Raw genomic sequence first — 23,768 nt, 5'->3', positions numbered from 1 at the left:
AGTGGATACACAATATTTAGTTGGGATTTGAAATTTATCACTAAAAAATCACAACATTACATGTAAGACAATTAACTATCTAAAACATGTGTGATAGTTGATGCACAATATTTAGTTGGGTCCGTTTTGTGATCAATCTAAATCTGATAAAATACAATATTTCATGTTATTTGATTTTCAAAGATAATATGAGAAAAATAGGAAAAAAAAAAGAATCTTTTGGGATGACACAAATATTTGGAATTTATCACTAAAAAATCACAACATTACATATAAGACAATTAACTATCTAAAACATGTGTGATAGTGGATACACAATATTTAGTTGGGATTTGAAATTTATCACTAAAAAATCACAACATTACATGTAAGACAATTAACTATCTAAAACATGTGTGATAGTTGATGCACAATATTTAGTTGGGTCCGTTTTGTGATCAATCTAAATCTGATAAAATACAATATTTCATGTTATTTGATTTTCAAAGATAATATGAGAAAAATATGAAAAAAAAAGAATCTTTTGGGATGACACAAATATTTGGAATTTATCACTAAAAAATCACAACATTACATATAAGACAATTAACTATCTAAAAAATGTGTGATAGTGGATACACAATATTTAGTTGGGATTTGAAATTTATCACTAAAAAATCACTACATTACATGTAAGACAATTAACTATCTAAAACATGTGTTGATGCACAATATTTAGTTGGGTCCGTTTTGTGATCAATCTAAATCTGATAAAATACAATATTTCATGTTATTTGATTGTCAAAGATAATATGAGAAAAATAGGAAAAAAAGAAGAAGAAGAATCTTTTGGGATGACACAAATATTTGGAATTTATCACTAAAAAATCACAACATTACATATAAAACAATTAACTATCTAAAACATGTGTGATAATGGATACACAATATTTAGTTGGACCCGTTTTATGATCAATCTAAATCTAATGAAATACAATATTTCATGTTATTTGATTTTTGAAAATAATTTGAGAAAAATAGGGAAAGAAAAAAAAGAAAAAATCTTTTGGGATGACCACAAAAATTTAGAATTTATCACTAAAAAATCACAACAATACATATAACACAACGAGCTATCTAAAATATGTGTAATAGGTTTGCAATCAATGTAATGCTAAGAAAAAAAATATATTAATACGACAAGTTTTTGAAATAGAAGATAACTTGGAAATAATTATAGGATTAATCAACGTTTAAAGAAAAATTATTAGTTATTTATAATATATTATTCTTTCACTCACATAAAAATAGAACTCATCATGATATTCTAGTTTTTAATGCTCGTAAAAAATAGTACCTCAAATTCTTTTTAAAATGTTATTATGATTGTATCCCAATGTATAGGTGTACGGTTGCGATTGGAATAATAATCATGCGCTGGCCCTTTAAGTGCATAAACCCAAATGTCCTAGCCTTATCAGTCATGCCATATCATATAATATATAGTATAATTATAATAATAATAATAATAATAATAATAATAATAAAATTAATAACTGCTCCTAGTTTGGCTGAAAGACGAATATCTTTATAATTATAATTTTTTTTTCTGTCATCCTTCTATAAACATTTGAATATTCAAACCCCTGTCTTATGGTCACAATATTGCTAGCTGCACAAAGTGACAGACGCAAAGCTCCTAACCACAAAATCATGGCTGGTCCTTAATTTGTCAGCACACATCCATGGAAATGTACAAGAACAACCTTTATTAATGAGCAAGCGCTGACGAAATTGATTTTAAGCTTAATATTAAAGTGATTTTGTTTTGTACTTAATGTATTAAAATATTTAGATATTTATAAAATATTTATATAAAATATCTTAGATATTTTTATAAATATTTATTTAACTAAAAATTATATAAAATTTTTCTCTCTCTAGACGAGAAATTTACCACAATTTATCTTTATAGACTTTATAAGGTCTAAGAAACATTACAATCTAGAAAATATTTATTGTTGTTGTAAATAAAAACAAATACTATATTAATTTAAGTTTTGCAGTGTTTTTCATGTGAGTATTGTCGAGCTATTATCTTGAAGAAAAAATTATAACCAATCACCTTCTACAAAATTATTAATAAAGAAAGAACAACTTAAAATGGTTCTAAAGAATTTTTGAAATATTTCTTGTAAAAAAAATTTCTTGTATTAATTTATCTTATTAAATTGTAAGTTTGTACATAGAGAATTTTTACAATTTAGCATTAATTAAATTTCATAGTTGTATCATAGTTGTATTTTGATCTTTTACTTGACTCTTTTTTTTTACGGTAACTTGCATTCTAATTTTATTGATTTTATATAAAGAAAATTCAAGAAACTCACATCCATAACAAACGACAAAGAGTTCAGGTTATATATATGTGTGTGTTGGTAGTCTATAAAAGGAAATATATTTGGTAAAATTTGAAAACAGGAAAGTATAATTGCTGTAGTTTGTAACTAAATTTTAAATGGCCGAGACTTTAGCCACTCAAATTCTAGCGATCCTATTCTGTTTATCGGCAGCTGCGGCCGCTTCAGGAGCAAAGGTTTATTCCTTCAATAGTCAGAATAGCACATCTCTGTCATCCCTGAATGCCAATAATGGTATTTGCAAATCGGTGGTGGAGCCACAAGGCTACGCCTGCCAAGAACATACGGTACAGGAGGCTAATTTTTGCTACTAGCTCAGCTTCAATAAAAGGACTCAGAGTCATTTTGCTTTAGAAACTTGAGCACATTTTTCAAACTCTTAATGGATTATTGCAGGTAACAACAAAAGATGGTTATATTCTTAGCCTTCAGAGAATGCCTTCTGGGCTGTCCGGTCAGGCAGCAGACAAGCCGCCAGTTCTGCTGCAACATGGGCTAATTGTGGTACGTAGTGGCTAGCTTGCTAATTCTTCATTGATCTCTAATGTTTATAGCTGCGATTTAAATGAAAACGAAAAATAACATTAACGGATTGACGGCAGGATGGCGTAACGTGGCTGATGAGTCTTCCTGATGAATCTTTAGCATTCATATTGGCGGATAATGGTTATGATGTGTGGATTTCCAACGGTCGTGGGACTAGATTTAGCCGGGGCCACACATCACTCGATCCCTATGATTCGGTACTTTTGAGTCTATATATTTTCCTTCATTATGTGACCCTGAATCTTTTTTAACAATCGAACATTTTATCTTGTTTCATGGCAGGCTTATTGGGATTGGACCTGGGATGAGTTAGCTGCCTATGATCTTCCAGCTACATTTCAGTATGTGCATGACCAGACAGGGCAGAACCTTCACTATGTTGGGCATTCCCAGGTGAATATTGTTGCTCTCACTGTTTTTTTTGGTTCCTGGGACATTAATATCTATTGTTGTAGAACTTTGTTCTGCATATATATAGCTGAGGCTAAGACAATCTTTGACTTCATTTCAGGGAACTTTGATTGCTTTGGCTGCCTTTTCTCAAGGAAAGTTATTGAACATGTTAAGATCGGCTGTTTTGCTCTGTCCAATAGCTTATCTTAACCATTTGACATCACCGTTTGCAAGAGCTCTTGTCGATTTATTTATAGCTGAGGTAAAACCAAATGGATGGATCTGCCTTACTCAAAAAAATGAATTTCCAAATTTAAATTTAAAGGAAAAGAATTCCCTTACCTTTTTACTTAGCATTCTGTCTCATTATTGCACAGGACTTGTACTGGTTAGGACAACCTGAATTTTCTCTTAATGGGTGAGAAAGCAACTCTTCTTCTTCTTCTTCATCATCATCATCATAAAGTTGCTAAATGAACCCCTTCTTCTTTTTCTTCATCATCAAGTTGCTAAATGAAATAGTAACTACTATGATTTCTTAGTGAACAGGCAGGTTGTGAACAAGCTTCTGGAAGTTATCTGCAGTAATCCTGGGATCGACTGCTCTGACTTATTAACAGCTATAACTGGTATTTATGCTTGTTCATTAAAACCTGAACACACAAAAGTTTAGTAGTTAACCAATACTGATTGACCACCCAACATGTTTTAGGCCCGAATTGCTGCCTGAATTCATCTAGGACAAAAGTGTTTCTTGATTATGAACCTCAATCAACAGCAACCAAGAACATTATCCACCTGGCACATAGTAAGTGTTTCTAAATTCCTGATTGGCTAACTCTTTTTTCAGAAAAACAAATCAAGAAAAATCTTTGAACAACAAAAGCAACCAATATGGTTCTGCATAACAATTAGGAAATTATCTCAAACATTGTTTTCGATGAATGGGAAGGAAATGGGATAACTTATTCCAGCAAAATCCAAACAGAAAAATGCTGAACTTTAGAAGTTTGCTTTGTTCATTACATTCTGATTCTGTGGTTCTATGTAGTGATTAGGACGGGAACGATAGCAATGTATGATTATGGCAATGAAAATGATAACATGGATCATTACGGGCAGCCTACTCCTCCAGTGTATAACATGACCAGCATCCCTAATGACCTTCCTCTTTTTCTTGCCTATGGAGGGAAGGACTATCTCTCTGATGTGAAGGATGTACAAGTTCTACTAGACAACCTCAAAGATCACGATGGCGACAAGCTGGTGGTACAATACACCGATGAATATGCTCATGCAGATTTTGTTTTAGGCGTGAATGCTAATCAGATTGTCTATGATCCTGTAATAGCCTTCTTTAAGATCAACTGATCTGTCTGAGAACTCTGTTTGTGGACAATAGCAGGATCTGTTTATGTCTGCTTTTCCATGTAGACAGGCCTATAATATCCATGTTTACTGCAAATATTCAATCTCATGATTGAATGTAAAGGTCACGTACTGCTTAAATAGTTTTGATTTCCTTGGTCAACATCATTGCACTCTCCTATCTAGTACGATTTTGGATACGTCGACAAATCAAGCCTATATACCAAAGTTTGCTTGATTATGTGAAGTTTGAGAATGAGCCCAAGTTTGCAGCAAGAATAACGTTGAACCACAGGGCTATTGGTAAGTTAAGCATGCATTGTATGCCAATACGTACGCGTATATGTGTGGCGCATGGAAGTCTAATACTGTTGAAAGTCAATATTTTTATTTAAATCCTTTGAGATTTGTGAAAGACATTATTAAATGTCTATTTAGATGTAAGTGATCTGTGAATGAAAGTGTGTGTGTGAGCTTGCAAGTGAGAGTCTCTGTTTTCCTTGTTTTCTTCCAACAAAATTTGTATTGCAGCTTAAGTGTAATCATGGCTTCCAGCAACAACAATACTCGTATTCATATTTCCACTTCACAAAACAAAACTATAATTAATGGTGCGTGCAGTATAAGGCTTGCACTTTTGAGATCACAAGAATTATGGGATTTGGTTGAAGAAGGTTACGATGAACCAGAGTCGACAAGAGAAGAGGCAGCGACGAGAAACACAAAAAGATGGGCTCTATGAGAATCTAGAAAGGAGGATAATAAAGCCCCGTTTACAATCTATCAAAGGCTTGATGAAACAGCACTTGAAATGGTGGCTCTAGCAAAAACTTCCAAGGAAGCATGAGCAGTTTTGAACAAGACTTACAGTGGAGTTGAAAGAGCAAAAAAAGGTATGACTGCAAGCCCTAAAAGGAGATTTTGAAAAGCTGAACAAAATAATGAGACAGTTTTAGATTACTTTACAAAAGTAATATCTGTGGTGCATGGGATGAGAAGGAATGAAGAAAACATTGATGATTTTCATGTGATGAAGAAGATTTTAAGGTCTTTGGACTTGGAATTTGATCATGTTGTGGTAACAATTCAAGAATCAAAAGATTTGGAAGATTTTATAGTAGAAGAACTGATGAGATCTTTGCAAGCCCATGAGTAGAAAATTGAAAAAAGAGAGGAAGGGAGATCACAAGAACAAGCTTTACAAACAAAGCTAAATGTGAAGAGTAATTCTGAATCCAGCAAGGGATCATTTCAAAGAGGTAGATATTTCTACCAAAGAGAAAGATCTTTCAAAAGAGTAGAGGCAAAAAAAAATCTTGATGAATATACAAATTGGAGGAATAATAATGTGAATGCTCCATGTTACAACTACAAGGAGTATGGTCACCATGCTTCAAATTATTCTTAAAACAAGTATGAAGACAAAAAGATTAATTTTACATAAAAGAAACTTGATTCTAAACAACCAACTTTATTACTGACTTATAAAAAATTTAATTCCAATAATTATAGCCCTTCGTATCTATATATACTAGAGCATCTAATCACATGCGTGGAATGAAAAAAAATATTGTTTGAAATGGATGAAATTCAAGAGCAACTAGCCTCTTGATTTGGTGCATTTAAATGTGTGTGATCCTATCAATCCTTCTTTAATTGATAACAACATGTACTTTTTTTACTTTTACATAAGAAAGAGTTGAGTAGATTTAGGGAATTTAAAAACTTAATAGAGAAATAAAAGTGAATATAAATTGAACTGTCTAAAAATAGATAAAAATAATGAGTACACCACATGAATTTAATGAGTATTATAGATAAAATAACATAGTACATCAATTAATTATGCTTTAAAAGCCTTAACAGAACAAGGTGTCTGAAAGAAAGAATAGAACCATTGTTGTTTGCAAGTTCTCATCGAGAATTTTTATTTTGTTGATATTTTTGTCAGGATTTATATTGCCGATAGAAATGTGATGAATTATTTCTGCTAAAAAATCAAAATTTACCTTCTAATTTTCATTGGCAAGCGCATCAGAAATTAATTTTTGACAGAATTTTTAGTCATGTATTCCATAAAAAATGCTAAAATCTTCTATAAATTTTTGACAAAATAGGGGTGAAATTGTTGATGAAATTGCCAACAAAATGTTCTTGTTCGTGGTGATTCTATTAATGTCTATTAATGTTTTCATTATTTTTTTTTCTGTTTGATTATTATAATCATCTAGCCAACCTAAACATATAATAACAATAACACCTGTGAAATTATTGAAACAATGAACACATCTACGAAAAAACATAAAACATTATCTAACAAATTTAAATATAATACATTACGAAGCACCAACAAATATCTTACATAATTTCAATTTTATTACACAATAAAACATAACATCTAAAATAATTCAATGACAACAATGATATTTTTAATCGAACATAGCCAACAATAAAGGTTACAAGATATCTTGGAATTGATCAATGTTAATATGGTTAACTTAACTGTTTTTGAAAATCTAATGGACACAATAGTAATAAATTATCAACAACTAATGGAAGAAAAACACATTCAACATGTCAGCTCTCATCGTAAATAGAAATCAACTATTTTGACCTTACAAATTGATTGTTTTTTTTTTTGTTGCATTCTTTATAGTAGCCCTAACTTGACGCAAACCCTAGAATATTGGCCATGAAAAACTATGAAAGGTAAAAAGAAAAAAAAATGAGATAACCAATGAATACCTTCTTATGGATCCCTCTTAATTAATAATACAAAACAAAATATTAACAAGAAATTCCAAACGACAAATTGATCTAAAAAATAATATATTTGTAATGACAACCATTAGCCAGCCATAAACATCATGAAAGTCCAATCTTTTAATGTGGCACATATCGGTGTCCTTGTCATCCAAAGAAAACCCGCTTCTTGAAGTGCTTGGGGAACTTGTTCTTATGACATCTACAAGGGAGGGTGATTTCATCCATTGAAAATATGTTAATCATTAAAAAAATATATAATAGAAAAATATCAATTAGTGATTGTTAGAATCTTACAAGTCACGATGCTAATTGTATGATTATTCTCCAATTACAAGCAAAACAATGTTTGAAACTAAAACCAATTAGACATAAACAATCTTCTTTGGTAAATTGTAATGTTCGAAACTAAAATCAATTACACATAAATTTTCACAAAGAAAGAAAAGAGGTAAGTGAAAACACGTCTGCCAAAGACAACAAGAGTGACAATAGTGATCAAAAGCACAACATGTTTATATCTTTTTTTTATTATTATTATCGTGGGTGTCCGGGCCAGCTTGATAGCACTAATATGAGACAATAATTAATTATCAATTACAAATTTAAATTTTTATTAAAAATAAGTTCATAATCCAATAACTAATTATTAACTCCACACAAATTCTATTTTCCATCAAAATATAAGCTAAACAATATAATAAAATTAACAAAAGAATATTTAAATATACAAGCCAATTTCAAGTAATATAAAAAACAATAAGGAAGTTTACTTACTTGGTGTAGTGAAGGTTCACAAGAAATAGAATCAAGAGAGGGAAGCTAACATTACTGATAGATGTAGGTTGATGCCGACGGGTTGGGTGGCTAGATCTGTAAAGGGGGTGACTGAATTTGTTAATTAATTGGAAGAGAGATGCAACTATTTTGAAAAAGAAGGAAGAAGAAGAAGATGAAACAGGGAAGAAGAGAGAACTAAAGGTTTTAAATTTATTTAAATTTGCCGACAATATTTCAATTGAGGATTTCGTTGATATTGCTAACGTGTTAAATTGCCAATGAAATTTGTATTGATTTTTTTTCCTTTTCCATCATATTTTTCATTAGAAATTATCATTTGAAATTATTCGTTGTTGTTTCTATTAAAAATTACAGATTGAATATTTTTTGTTTTTTATTATTATTTATTAATTTTTTAGGAGTGAATATGATTATTCAGTAGATGGAGAGGACAATGACGGTGGTTAGAATAGTGGTGATCTTAGGCATGGGTTTGAGTTGCTGGTGGGTTGAGGGTATTTATAGGAAGATTAGGGGTTTGCATGGTGAGGACGTGTTCAGTTTTGTTGTGTAAGATGGTGAGCTTGAGGTTAGATGTATGCGTGAAGGGTTCAAAAGCAATACAAATTAGTATAATGAACTGATTTTTAAAAAAAAATTAATGATGGAAATATTTTTATTTTCAAGTAATTTATTCTAATTTTATAATAAAAATTTTGAAGTTGTCTTTAAAAGTGATTTAGAGAAGTAAATGAAAAGATCTCATAGAAATTCTTATAGAATTGAGAATTAAGTTTTCATTGTGATCATGAATTAATAATTACATTCAATCTTAAAAAAAAACAAATTGTTTTAAACTTCTTTTTTTTTTAATGAAATATTTACGGAATCCTTATCCTTATCTCATAGTATCTCTTTCCTATTCATAAATGTTGAACTGTACTTTATTTTCATTTAAGAAAACTATAAACAAACCTTTAATTTTCAAGTAATGTAATCGTGGCCAACATTTGGAGTACTATATAAAACTGTTTGTTTGTGAAGTTTTTGCTTTTCCAAGTATTATTTAGGCTCACCTCCGGCATAAGGAGGAGGAACCACTCCGAATCAAAACTTTTTTTTGTTTCACCTGCAGGGATAAGCGAACCGACGTTCTATTAGGGGTTGTGGTGTGCAGAGACCACACGCCGCCACTATTTCTCCACTTCTTGCCCTTATCCCTTGGTTACGATATTCTTTATAATCGTTCTCGGTTCTTAGAAAATCAATCCATAATCTCAAATTATTTTATTGATAAATTGCTAAAATGTAATGAAATTTATGATAAAATGATTATTATTGTGTATAATTTTTAGAATATTTGAATATTATTAATTTGTATTAATATTTGTTTTTGTTTGAGATGATTTGATAATTTATATTGGATTATGATTTTATTTTTTAGAGTTGTAATTGTTAATTAAAAATTAAATGTTGATTGATGGATTATGCTTGAGTTTATGTTGATTTGAATATTAAATATTGATACATAGACTATGTTTGGGTTTGTGTTGATTTGTTTGCATTACATTATGGGTATGAATTTAAATGTGTGAATTTAAGTTATTTTTTAACATATAAAAGAACAAAATAATTAAGTTTTGGATATGTTTTCATGTATCATATATTTTTTTAATTGAGCAACAAAAACTATTGTTCACGGTTTATAAAATATATTAAGAAATACATGAATGATAAATCCAAAATGAGTTATTAACACTTATTAAATCTTGAACTAGAAAGCTAGTCATAAATAAAAGATATATATATATTAAACATTTTCATTTATCTAAGTAGATAATTTATTGTTAATAATAAATAATTTCTATTTTTATAAAAACTTCATTCAAATACAACGAAATCATATAAAATATAAGAGGAAAAAGATTCACGAACAATCAAATTGATCATTTCAAAATATCATACAACTAAAGAAAATATATATAAAAAATCAATTACTATTTAAAAAACAAAGGTAATTCAATTTTTGAAAGAAAGAAGAGAGAGTACATAAATCACTATTTAAATGAAAACAATTAATGAAAAGAAAAAAAAATAAAAACAAAACAAAAGATAGAGGTCAGATACCAATGAGTTAGGCCTACATGCTTGATCTAAATACAAAAGCCTAGGCCGGTGCCTGAGTTTTTTTTTTTTGGTATGCAAGAGTGGATGATGCACCATTCGCTCTTATTTTTTTATTTTATATCAAGCAACAAGTCACCTTTAGTGGTAAGCAACCCTTGCTTACTATAACATTTTATGACCACCTAAGATGATTAGAATATTGGGGTCAAGATTTTAGACCCAAAAAACTTAGTTTTAAAGCTGTTTTCACATGAAAAAACTAAAAACAAATACCATAAAAACCTCCATAAACCATCCACCAACTTCAAAACACCCCAAAAACACTAAAGAACCCCAAATATCAATTGAATCTGAAAAATCTAAATGGGCACCGATCTATTTTGTTTTTTTTTTTGGCAAAATAAAGACTAAAAATCAACACAGTCAAACTCCTTTCGTTGAATGAAATTTTTTTACACCAAACTTGGCCATTTTGATTACAAATCATGAAAACCAATATCTTTCGTTCTCGCACATCTTTTCTAGCGATTTCTCCTTTCTTAAACTCGAAAATTAAAAAAAAAAGAAAAAAAATAAATCTTCAGATCAAAATAAAAATTGCTGAAAATTTAGGATCAACCATGTATTTTCTCTATATTTTACATTTTAGTCCTTTATCTTTTAATTTGGTCTCTCTACCACAATTTCAAACTTTATCTCTCATAATTAGGATATAGAAAGATTCAATTAAAAGAAAAAAAGTAAAAAACATAATAAAAAAAGATGAAAAAAGGAAACGAAAAAGGGAGCTAACTACTACACTATTTATATGAAAGTGAAGGAGTTAGAGGAAAACCCTACCTCTTTTTAGTTTATGTAGTAATGTTTTCAAACCCAGCAAATAACATTTAGGTCATGGCCTAGTGAACTTATTACCAATGCCAGCCCTTTATGCTTAATTTTTCTCTCATCTTATTTCTTCTTTGTTTTTCTCATCTTATTTTTCTTTACTTTTCCAATAATTTTAGATCTAGTTATTAGATACGATGTTTTTAATAATATAATTATAGATTTATATCTACATATGATTTAAAATATATGAATTTTTTTAGTTTGTTGTCCTCCATATATGAGATTTATATCTATTAGTTATAAAATCTGTAGAGAAAAAGAAGGTTTCGACACCTTATCACAACTTGTTACTTTCATCAATGGAGCTCGATAGTATGGCCCATTTCCTCATTAACAACTGGTGGCAATATATTTCTAGGTTGGAGACATGAAAAAAGTCACATTATAAACATCCTTAAACAAGGATGCTAAAAAAACTCATTTGAAATTCTATGAAATGACAAGATGCTACTCGAAAATTCAATGGTTATTGCTATAGTAATTGAGTTTTTTTGCACTTGATTAGAATTGAGTATAATTTTTGTAATCTCTATTTGAATATAGTGAAAATCATAATGGCTATATATTATTTTTAATATTAATGAAATCACTGTAATGTCTTGAAATAACCATAACAAAGTAACAAACACTATATTTGATTAGAGTTTTCCATGTTTTTCCTTGTTATTGTTTATTTAGGAATAGCTAGATAAGTGACCCAAAATGCACCATGTTTTGACCCAAATTTTTTTAGGCGATGATAACATTTTCAAAAAAACAAGAAAAATCTAAGACATAGGTCATTAATTTAACTAGATTTAATAAGTTTGTTAATTTAATAATATGATTTTAAAAAAGCATTGATTGTAAATATAGTGAAAAAATGTAATAATTAATTAAAAATGAGCTATCTATATCATATTTGAGATGAGAAGAAAGAAAAACTCTTTAAAGACCCACTGTCGCTCCACACATGGACCCCGCCTTACTACTAGAAAGAGTTCACTGAGACGGTTCTAATATCACTTCGAAATGCTATACGACAACATCAAAAGAGGGTGCACTTAATGTTAAAGCAACGACCCAGAAAACAAACAAAATAAAATATAATAAAGGAAGCACCTCAGGGTTACATTTAATTTTAAAAAAATTATAAGTTTAACAAAGAACAAAAAATAAAAAGCCCAAGAAAACTCTTATAGGAAGCAAATAAAAAAAATATGAAGCCTAATCTCCAATTAAATATTGAATGATGAAATTTAAAAAAAATATAGGAGTTTAAAGATAGAAAAGATAAAAGATAAAAAAAAAAAAAAAGGTTGTTTGAATCTCCCAAATTTGGGTTAATTTCCTTGACTCGCAACTTGTCAAAAAATAGCATTCAAAAAAATAATGATCAAATCTAATAGAAAAAAAACATGAGGATGAAATCAAAAGAAAAATTCAATTTCAAGAATTATCTTAATAAAACAAATGAAAATTAAAAGAATATGAATCAAATCTGACATATGAAAAAATTGATGGAGGATGAAATTGAAAAAAAATATTATAATCTTATAAATTATTTCAAATAAAAGAAATAGTAATCAAAAGGAAAGGAATGAAATAAAAAGGAAAAAAAAATTGAAGGACTGCTTTGAAAATTTCAAGAGTTAGGTGTGAAAATTTAGAGAGAAAAAAAGGGGAAAAAAGAAAAGAAAATGTTGTAAGTGCGAAAACAGAAGTTTATTAGCCAGATGCACTACCTAGGGATGAAGGTGCAACTGAGATGATTTGAATGCCGCCTTAAAATTCACATTTTGGCTGGCGCAATATCCTTTGCATGTCGCCTGAATGGTGCAAGGGTATTCCACACTTTAGTGTGTGCATTGCACATGCCGACTTATATTTTATTTTTCAATAATATTTTTTATTTATTAAAATATCATATTTCTCTTTTATTTAACCTGATTATAACTAATAATCATAATAAAAATATAAAAAAAACCCTTGTTACCATTTCAAAAAACTCTACTTTTAAAGGTAATTGAGTCATTTAACTGTAATTCAAAAAATAAAAATTTGAAAAAGCTTCTGAATGCAAGTTTAAAAATCTTTTTTAAGGGTAGTTTAGTTATTTTACTATTGATACAATCCAAATAAGGTCAGATTCGGATTTTAACGTAAAATTTCTTATCATCTAGTTTTACGCTATTGAAAATAACTTTAAATCAAACCATTGGATCGAACTGAAACTTTACCAAAAGATTCCAAATATATTTTTATATGTTGGGGTAAACATTCAACTGAATCAGAGTTCGAGAAGAACTTGTGATATAGGTCAGAATAGATTGTATGAATTTTGTTATTTACTTCCTTTTAAATTGTGAACTTTCTATTTGGCAAAGATCATTTTTCTATAAGGATGTGACAATTTGTTTTGGAAATTTCCTAGTTTTACAAGGATTTTTAATGGATTGCAACATAATTTCTGAGTGTGGCAATGATTCATTAATGTTTCAAAATCATTTTCTTACATAGATTCTGTATTCATCCTAGATATATAAGGAAAGAAGAGTTGGTGGTATTTAATAACATATTGGTTTCTAGGATAATTGGGTAGCATTGTAAGTTCTAAAAAAGTCTTATATCGGACTTGTATTGTTTGATTTTCTTTTTCTCTCCTCACAGTAGGGGATTAACTTATGAATTTTATTTTTATTATTTTAGCTATACCCCAAATTTATTTGGATTAGGGTTTGGGCTTACTAGTATAGGTTTTAGGTCAATTTTAGAAGTGACTCAACCATAAAGGTAGATTAATTAGGGTTAATTTTTTAGAAGTACTTAAACTCTTGTAAGTTTAAGTTTCAGCAACCTTTCATGAATAACACTTTTGAACTTTTTAGGTTAATGTATGTCATAACACTATTTTTGATCATTTTTATTTTAATTATTATTTTATTTATTGAAAAGGATAAAAAAATGATGATAAAAAAATAATAATGATGAAAAAAACAAGTAAAATGAAATAAATGAAGAATGAATTAAAATTTGGGTTAAGGGCAACATGATTGGAAGTTTTAGGGTTTAATTAAACTTTGGAATTAATCTAATTAAGCTTGGAATTAATTTAATTAATCAAGTCAAGGGTTTAATTGAAGAATGGATAAGTTTTGAGACTTAATTAAGCTTGGAATTAATTTAATTAATCCAATTAAGGTTTTAATTGGAGAATTGATAAGTTTTGAGACTTAATTAAGCTTGAAATTAATTTAATTAATCCAATCAGGGGCTTAATTGAAAAAATAGCAAAGTTTGGGGTTAATTGGGGGCCACGATTGCAACAGATTAAAGTCCAAGGATTAGTTTGTAAAAAACGCCGAAATACAGGGGTCCAATTACAATTTATCTAGGGGCTTGATTACACGATTTCAGAACTTCAGTGACTGGATTGCAAATGGCCATTCCCATCACACAAACGGCGCCGTTTCTAGAAATCAGTCGTCGCCTTCTTCGTCTCCTTCCACAGGAACGGTTTTTGCAGTAATGGCTTTGAAGCCGTTTCAATTGTAGAGGTGCTTGGCATTATCTGGCTATAAAGCCAGAGAAGACGAGAGAGCGCGAGAGGGAGGAGAAAAAAGAAAAACTGTGAGCGACCGAAAAGGGGAAAAACTAAGAGAAAATGAGACCCAGAACAGGGGGGGAAAGAAGGCATAAGGAGCAAATAAAAACAGAGGCAGAACCGAGGGGCTGAGAGGGAGGGAAAAAAAAAGAGCCACGAACTACAGAAAACAAGGAGTCACAGAACCGGGGGGGGGGGGGAGACAAAAACAAAACCAGGGGAGCCGAGAGAGAGAAGACTGGAGAGGCAAAAACAGTGAGGCGCATTGGCCAGCCAACACAGGAGCGCCAACCTCGTCTCCGGTTGCACCACCCCCTTTCCCCTCCGAACAGACATAATACAGAGACGAGAAGAGAGCCACAAGCAGATTTTCGTTCCTCTGTTTCTTTGAGAAGAAACAGAGGAAGCTAAAGAAAAAGAGCCACGAGCGGAGGACAAAGAAAAGAGGCTGGAGATGCAGGACACCGAGAGAAAACAGTGAGCATAAAAGGTAGGAGGAGACAAGCAGAAGGGAAGAACCTAAGCAGAGGAAAGCCACCGTGACCAGAACCATCGTTGCACCCTGCCTTCGATGTTTCCAGAACCAGGTAAGTAGGCTTCACATCCCCCGCTTTTCATTTTAATTCACTCCCTTTACCTGCACATGCACGCGTGATTTAATTCACGCGTGCTTTATGTACCCAACCGGTCACTGGCTTGGGCCAGTGACCGGCTGGGCTGGGTCTAGCCCAGCCCAGCCCATGTGGGCTGAGCTGGGCCCATCCCCCAAAAAAATATAGAAAAAATAAAAAACAGAAAAATAAAAAAATAAAAAATGTGTATGCATGAATAAAAATAATATAAATTTATTGGTTTATTCACTGACGCCAGAGTCAGGAATAAAAATACCGGTTTAAATTTATATTATTTTTATTCGTTGTATTTTATTTTATTTAGCTAGAAAAATAAAAAAAATATGTGCATGCTTAAAAATAAATTTATTTTTATTTATTCACTGACGCCAGAGTCAGGAATATTATAAACAAATTATCATAGCATGAACTAATAAACATTTAGCAATTCAAGACAAAACCAACAATGCAGTCTGTCTCAGGCAAAACGTTTAAGGCGTAATAATATCTTTCCTTTTACGTAATCAATCCCGAGCCATAGAATCTCTGATGACTAGTTAGGGTTCCTAGTGACCATAATATTAGGTGGCAACTACTCAAACAAGACTTTTTTCCCTAAAAGAACCAGATGCTAGAAATATGTTCTTTTTCCATAATTCGAGGATTTATTTGTGGGCCGCCGCGATGTCGGGTGCGACAATGTATGAGAAAGATTCTTGCATTCTTTGGTTCTTGAATGAATTGAATCTGAGTTATAAAAAATTAACTGACTTTGTAGCGTCATTTGACTTCATTCTAATATTGTTGTTGCCATGAGACACGTTTTCATTATGTCACACTCTTATTAGACCTTTTTTGATTTTTCAGAATCATATCTCAATCTTGATTATAGGTTACGTGACCACATGATCATAATGTTCACATCAACTATGCTTTAAAAAGTTAAAAAGACCTTCTTGCCTTCAATTAATCTAAAATAACTAATGAATCATAAGAAAAAAACTATATCACTTTCAATAAAGGGTTTAATAATTTTTTTTAGAAAGAAAAAATAATAATTTCACTGTTCAAAACTATAATAATATGTATCTTGCACGGTGAAAATCTAATCACTTATTTCTTTTTAATGAATGATGGTATATATTAAACCTTACTAATACAACAAAACCAAATAATTTGATGGCACTATGCATAATGAATATGTGACATTTAATTGGGTTTGTTTTGTTATCAATTTAAATTTGATAAAATATGATATTTCATGCTATTTGATTTCTGAAGATAATATAAGAAGAAAAAAATGAATAGTTTGGGATGTCCATAAATTTTAAGAATTTATCACAAAAAAATAGCAACATTACACATAAGATAATAAATCATTTAAAACATGTGTAATAGGTTGCAATCAATGTAATGTTGAGAAGAAATTATTTTAATAAGACAAGTTTTTGAAATAGAATTGATAACTTGGAAATAATTATAGGATTAATCAATGTTTAAAGAAAAATTATTATTTATTTATAATATATTATTCTTTCACTCACATAAAAATAGAACTCGCTAAATATTCTAGTTTTTAATGCTAGTAATAAATAGTACCTAAAATCCTTTTAAAATGTTATTAAGATAGTATCCCAATGTAAAGGTTTACGGTTGTGATTGGAATAATATTCATGCGGTGGCATTTATACGAGAAATTTGCGACTATACTAGTAGTTGTTTTTAAAAAATATTTTTAATTTAGAAATATATTAAAATAATATTTTTTATTTTAGTTTTTAAAATTAATTTTTAACATTAACAAATTAAAATAATTTTAAAATATAAAAATATAAAAAATAATTTTTTTAAAAAAATAAATTTTAGCTGATATATCTATTTCGGCCTACTCTGAAACAAAAACATGTTATATGTACAATTTACTTTAAAAATTAAAGCTTTCGCTTAAACAAACACCTATTAGTGCATAAACCCAAATGTCCAAATGTCTCAGTCAGAAGTCCTTGCCTCATCAGTTATGCCATATCATATAATAATAATAAAAATAAAATAAAATAATCTTCTTAGGCCTTGGTTGCATCAGCATTTTTTTTTTCTGTCATCCTTCTATAAACATTTGAATATTCAAACCCCTGTGAAGTATGTTCACATTGCTAGCTGCACAAAGTGACAGACGCAAAGCTCCCAACTACAAAATCATGGCTGGTCCTTAATTTGTCAGCACACATCCATGAAAATGTACAAGAACAACCTTTATTAATGGGCAAAACGTGGCGTTGACGAAATTGATTTGAAGCGTATTCGAGTGATTCCTTGTTTATTGTGCATGTAATTTTGTCGAAATTAATATGCTCTTTTTTTTTTATCATAGATTTTTTTTATCTGGTTTTGATAAACCAATATCATGTTGATCTTATTATTATATAATATGCATTGAATTTTTTTATTTTTTTTTTATGAATTTAGTATCTTTTTTCAGATAAGATAATACTATAGATAATTAATGATACATGAAAAAACTATACATATGTTTTATACAATGTATACATCTTTATAAATATCTCTATAAATATTCTAGATATTATATTTACTATCTTAGATATTTATTAAGATAGTTATTTTTAAAAAATCTATATAAACAAAACTTTATTTCTTTATATAAGAGCTCTGCAGAACTCATCTCTCTAGACTCTATCTCTCTAGTCAATATAAATATTAAGAAAATATAAGTCTGATACAATATTTAAATAAGGTTTAAGAAACATTTAAGTCTAGAGAATATTTATTCTCAACATCACCTGAATAAATATTATATTGACTTAAACTTCAAAGTGTTTTTTTTATAGGTGTAATCGAGCCGACCAAGTTCTTCGGGTTTAGTTTTATCAGCCCATGAAAAACACTCACAATCTTTCTATTGAGGATTTTTCCAGCCTCATCAATAGCTAAATTTATATAACATACCATAACTCTATTTTTTTATATAACAAAAACAAGATTCATTGCTTAACTTCTTTTTTTTTTGTTGATGGAAAAATTATAACCAATCACCTTCTACAAAATTATCAAGAAAGAAAGAACACCTTAAAATGATTAGAAAGAAATTCTGAATTATTTCTCACAAAAACCTTCTTGTATTTATCTTATTAAATTCTAAGTTTGTATTATAGTTTTACTTTGATCTTTTACTTGACTTTTTTTTTCTATAACTTACATTCTAATTTAATTGATTTTATATAAAGGAAATTCAAGAAACTCACATACATAATAAATGAGAAAGAGATTAGGTTATATATATATATATATATATATATATATATATATATATATATATAATGAAGGAATTGAAATATGTAAGATTTTATAATATATGCTTTGATGTTGGTAGTGTATAAAAGGAAATAGATGTGGTAAAATTTGTAATTTAAAAGAAAGTAGATTTAGTTAAGTAAGAGAAAATCTCCCAATAAGTCACCGATTTCAATTTAGAATAGCTTTCATTTTATTATAATATATAGTAGAAAAAGATAAGATACTGAACAAGTTCACACTAAAGGGTTACTTGTGATGTATTGTCTTCTGTTTGAATGTGGGTTTTGGATACACTATAAAATGCAGGAAAACAGAAAAGTGTAATTGCTGTAGTTTGTAACTAAATTTTAAATGGCCGAGACTTTAGCCACTCAAATTCTAGCGATCCTATTCTGTTTATCGGCAGCTGCGGCCGCTTCAGGAGCAAAGGTTTATTCCTTCAAATCTCTGTCATCCCTGAATGCCAATAATGGTATTTGCAAATCGGTGGTGGAGCCACAAGGCTACGCCTGCCAAGAACATACGGTACAGGAGGCTAATTTTTGCTACTAGCTCAGCTTCAATAAAAGGACTCAGAGTCATTTTGCTTTAGAAACTTGAGCACATTTTTCAAACTCTTAATGGATTATTGCAGGTAACAACAAAAGATGGTTATATTCTTAGCCTTCAGAGAATGCCTTCTGGGCTGTCCGGTCAGGCAGCAGACAAGCCGCCAGTTCTGCTACAACATGGGCTAATGATGGTACGTTGTAGCTAGCTAATTCTTCATTGATCTCTAATGTTTTTGGCTGCGATTTAAATGAAAAGGAAAAATAACACTAACGGATTGACGGCAGGATGGCGTAACGTGGCTGATGAATCTTCCTGATGAATCTTTAGCATTCATATTGGCGGATAATGGTTATGATGTGTGGATTGCCAACAGTCGTGGGACTAGATTTAGCCGGGGCCACGCATCACTCCATCCCAATGATTCGGTACTTTTGAGTCTTTACTTTCCTTCATTATGCGACCCTGAATCTTTTTTAACAATCGAACATTTTATCTTGTTTCATGGCAGGTTTATTGGGATTGGACCTGGGATGAGTTAGCTGCCTATGATCTTCCTGCAACATTTCAGTATGTGCATGACCAGACAGGGCAGAACCTTCACTATGTTGGGCATTCCCAGGTGAATATTGCACTGTGTTTGCTTTCATTGTTTTTTTGTTGTTCCTGGGACATTAATTATTATCGTTGTAGAATTTTGTTCTGCATATATATATATGTAGCTTTTGACTTCGTTTCAGGGGACTTTGATTGCTTTTGCTGCATTTTCTCAAGAAAAGTTATTGAACATGTTAAGATCGGCTGTTTTGCTCAGTCCAATAGCTTATCTTAACCAGATGCCATCACCGCTTGCAAGAGGTGCTGCCGATATATTTCTAGCTGAGGTAAAACCAAATGAATGGATCTGCCTTATTAAAAAAAAAATGAATTTCCAAATTTAAATTTAAAGGAAAATAATTCCCTTACCTTCTTACTTAGCATTCTGTCTCCTTATTGCACAGGACTTGTACTGGTTAGGACTCCATGAATTTGTTCCTCGAGGGTGAGAAAGCAACTTTTCTTTTTCTTTTTCTTTTACATATCTCCAAGTTAATCATTGACTAAAACTTACGTCTATAAAAATATTTCCTTAAATGTTTACCTGAGAGGTCCAAGAGAAAAAGGTATTAAGTTGCTAAATGGAATAGTAATCATTGTGATTTCTTACTGAACAGGCAGGCTGCGAACAAGCTTCTGGAAGACATCTGCAGTAAGCCTGGGACCAACTGCTCTGACTTCATGACAGTTTTCACTGGTATTTAGGCTTTTCATTAAAACCTGGACACACAAAAGTTTAGTCGTTAACCAATACTGATTGACCAGCCAACTTGTTTTAGGCCCGAATTGCTGCCTGAATTCTTCTAGGACAAATGAATTTCTTGATCATGAACCTCAATCAACAGCAACCAAGAACATGATCCACCTGGCACAGAGTAAGTGTTTCTAAATTCCTGATTGACTAACTCTTTTATAAGAAAAACAAATCAAGAAAAATCTTTGAACAACAAAAGCAACCAATATGGTTCTGCATAACAATTAGGAAATTATCTCAAACATTGTTTTCGATGAATGGGATAACTTATTCCAGCAAAATCCAAACAGAAAATGCTGAACTTTAGAAGTTTGCTTTATTCATTACTTTCTGATTCCGTGGTTCTATGTAGTGATTAGGACGGGAACGATAGCAATGTATGATTACGGTAATGAAAATGATAACATGGATCATTACGGGCAGCCTACTCCTCCAGTGTATAACATGACCAGCATCCCTAATGACCTTCCTCTTTTTCTTGCCTATGGAGGGAAGGACTATCTCTCTGATGTGAAGGATGTACAAGTTCTACTAGACAACCTCAAAGATCACGATGGCGACAAGCTGGTGGTACAATACACCGATGAATATGCTCATGCAGATTTTGTTTTTGGCGTGAATGCTAATCAGATTGTCTATGATCCTTTAATAGCCTTCTTTAAGATCAACTGATCAGTCTGAGAACTCTGTTTGTAGACAATAGCAGGATCTGTCTATGGCTGCTTTTCCATGTAGATAGGCCTATAATATCCATGTTTACTGAAAATATTCAATCTCATGATTGAATGTAAAGGTCATTTAATGCTTAAATAGTTTTGATTTCCATTGTTAACATCATTCACTATCAGAAAATTAACAAATACAAACGAAAAAATTATGTTAGTATGTACTGAAAAAATAACAGAGATTATTATATTGAGATTCAAAAAAGAAAATTATTCGGTGATGTTGCGTTTTTACCGATGGAGTTACTAACAGAATAATTCCATCGGTAATACCGTCAATGATATTTAATTTATGACTTGGTGATCGACCCTCTTCTCTCAATATTTCTCCTTCTTCCTTATGCATTTCTTTTCTGCAACAAACAACCCCCAACCCAAATCTCAACACAATTCAACCTCCCACAATAAATTCGGCTACCATAACACTTAGTTTGTCAACATCCATGCTCTGATTCAAATTTTATTGAAAATTATTCACTTTAAGTAAGCAAATCTATTCTTTTTTTATTTAAACTTAATTTTAAAATGTTGTTTTTATTAAGGATTCTTTTATTTAGTTATTTAGTTAATGTAGTTAATTAATACATATTGTCATTATTATTTTATATAGGTATGATATAAGTAATGAATGATCGTTCATAGATGAATAGAGATTCATCCAAAGGGTTGTGAATGATGGATTATTGTAATGAGGTTCAGGGCTTTATTAATTGAGGGGATATTAGATATCCATGCAAGAGGTGTAAAAATAAAAATTTTCTTGATCCAAATGTTGTAATGATGCATCTTCTACAAAAAAAGATTCATAGAAAAATACCTATGTTGGTATGCACATAGAGAACCATATGTTCCTCGCGATATCATGGTAGAAAGGATGATTGGGTCAACTTTTAGTTCTAACAACGTGTATGGAGTTGTAAATAACAATAGTAATCCTTGTAGGAATATAGTTATGAATGCGATGAGAATGAATCATGGTTATGCTAATCAATGTTTAATCGTAGATGAAAAAAATAATGCAGACATTACCAGACTTTTTGATCTTTTAAAAGATTTTGATGAATCATTATGGGATGGTTGCACAAATCACAGTAAATTATTAGTCGTTTCACATGTGTTTAAGATCAAGTCAGATTGTAGGTTGAGTGAGGCCAATTATGATATAATTATCGAATGGGCGGGAAGCATTATACCTGAAGGGAGCATGATGAAAGAGAACTTCTATGCTGCTAAGTTTATAAAAAAATCCCTCGGTCTAGGATATCAAAAAATTGACATGTGTCCAAACTTCTATATGTTGGACTACCTTAAAAATGTAGAATTGACTGACTATAGAACATGTAGACAATCTCGTTATAAATCTATAACTAGCAAGGGAAGATCTCTTGTCGCACATAAAAAACGTAGATACTTTTCAATCACACATAAATTGCAGAGTTTATTCATGTCACCAAAGATTATTGAACACATGACAAGACACCAATCACATGATATAGTAGATGGCGTAATGGTGCACTCTTCTGTTGGTGAAGCTTGAAAACACTTTAACAGTGTGCATTCTCAGTTTTTAGTGGAGACAAGGAACATGCGTCTTGGGTTATATACAAATGTATTCAACCCATTCTGGTCATTTGCTACTCAATATTCTTATTGCGTAGTAATACTCATGATTTATAACTTGCCACCAAAAATGTGTATAAGGCCAAAGTTCATGTTTTTTTCTATGGTCCTACTCGGTCCTAATAGTCCAGGTCAAAATATAGATGTTTGTCTTCGACCGTTGATTGATAAGTTAATACAGTTGTGGTCATCTAGGGCTTTGACTTGTAATATATTAAGGAAATAAAATTTTTTGATGTAGACAACTTTAATGTGGACTATCAATGATTTTCCAGCTTATGAAATGTGTTTGTCGGTATATTTCAAAGACCGTGGAAACTATCCACTTCTCAATGATATTATTCACGGTGTTTATTACATATGGGTATACCAACGAAATGTGTATGTCGGTATATTCTATAAACCATGAGAGTTGTTCACTTCTCAATGACACTATTCATGGTGTTCATTACATATGGGTATCCTGACAGAATGTGTCATTCGATAAATTTTAGAGACCATGAGAATTGTTCCTCTTCACCATAGTATTGTTCACGGTGTTTATTACATACAGATTTACCGACAAAATGTTTCCATCGGTAAATTCCAAAAACCATAGGAACTGTTCACTTCTCAATATGGCGATAATTAATGATCTTTTAACTATTCACTTTTTTACAGATAAAATAAAAAGTCGTCAGTAATATTTAGACGAGCTTTTTGAAAATTTTCATATAAGTTGAAAATTTTCATTTCACTTTACATATGGAA

General features: G+C 30.7%; 2 protein-coding genes across 4 annotated transcripts; both read left to right on the top strand.

Moving 5' to 3' along the window:
• Nucleotides 1-2,420: 2,420 nt before the first annotated feature.
• On the top strand, nucleotides 2,421-4,869 carry LOC133682082 (triacylglycerol lipase 2-like). Of its 3 annotated transcripts, none has more exons than XM_062105338.1 (9): nucleotides 2,421-2,686; nucleotides 2,796-2,903; nucleotides 3,002-3,142; nucleotides 3,228-3,338; nucleotides 3,457-3,600; nucleotides 3,716-3,756; nucleotides 3,888-3,967; nucleotides 4,051-4,146; nucleotides 4,528-4,869. In XM_062105338.1, exons 1-9 carry the CDS (start codon nucleotides 2,498-2,500, stop codon nucleotides 4,707-4,709), a joined length of 1,092 nt encoding a protein of 363 aa, XP_061961322.1. In that variant the 5' UTR covers nucleotides 2,421-2,497; the 3' UTR covers nucleotides 4,710-4,869. The 3 variants fall into 3 exon arrangements, with proteins under 3 accessions (XP_061961322.1, XP_061961320.1, XP_061961319.1); XM_062105335.1 differs by having other exon boundaries at nucleotides 2,422-2,686; nucleotides 4,390-4,869; XM_062105336.1 differs by lacking the exon at nucleotides 4,051-4,146 and having other exon boundaries at nucleotides 4,390-4,869.
• Nucleotides 4,870-19,085: 14,216 nt separating this feature from the next.
• LOC133681471 (triacylglycerol lipase 2-like) lies at nucleotides 19,086-21,373 on the top strand. The gene is made up of 9 exons (XM_062104523.1): nucleotides 19,086-19,298; nucleotides 19,408-19,515; nucleotides 19,610-19,750; nucleotides 19,834-19,944; nucleotides 20,063-20,206; nucleotides 20,324-20,364; nucleotides 20,537-20,616; nucleotides 20,699-20,794; nucleotides 21,026-21,373. The coding sequence occupies exons 1-9, from the start codon at nucleotides 19,125-19,127 to the stop codon at nucleotides 21,343-21,345; spliced, it is 1,215 nt and encodes a 404-aa protein (XP_061960507.1). The 5' UTR covers nucleotides 19,086-19,124; the 3' UTR covers nucleotides 21,346-21,373.
• Nucleotides 21,374-23,768: the final 2,395 nt, after the last annotated feature.

Source organism: Populus nigra, chromosome 2 (assembly GCF_951802175.1).
Source record: "Populus nigra chromosome 2, ddPopNigr1.1, whole genome shotgun sequence".
Classification (NCBI taxonomy): domain Eukaryota; kingdom Viridiplantae; phylum Streptophyta; class Magnoliopsida; order Malpighiales; family Salicaceae; genus Populus; species Populus nigra.
This window is presented reverse-complemented; position numbering and strand designations above follow the sequence as displayed.

Coding starts and splice junctions, on each gene's coding strand:
- LOC133681471 (XM_062104523.1), top strand. CDS start 19,125: ATGGCCGAGACTTTAGCCACTCAAATTCTAGCGATCCTATTCTGTTTA. Junction 19,516..19,609: donor TACAACATGGGCTAATGATG/GTACGTTGTAGC, acceptor GATTGACGGCAG/GATGGCGTAACGTGGCTGAT. Junction 20,207..20,323: donor CCGATATATTTCTAGCTGAG/GTAAAACCAAAT, acceptor CTTATTGCACAG/GACTTGTACTGGTTAGGACT.
- LOC133682082 (XM_062105335.1), top strand. CDS start 2,498: ATGGCCGAGACTTTAGCCACTCAAATTCTAGCGATCCTATTCTGTTTA. Junction 2,687..2,795: donor ACGCCTGCCAAGAACATACG/GTACAGGAGGCT, acceptor GGATTATTGCAG/GTAACAACAAAAGATGGTTA. Junction 3,339..3,456: donor ACTATGTTGGGCATTCCCAG/GTGAATATTGTT, acceptor ACTTCATTTCAG/GGAACTTTGATTGCTTTGGC.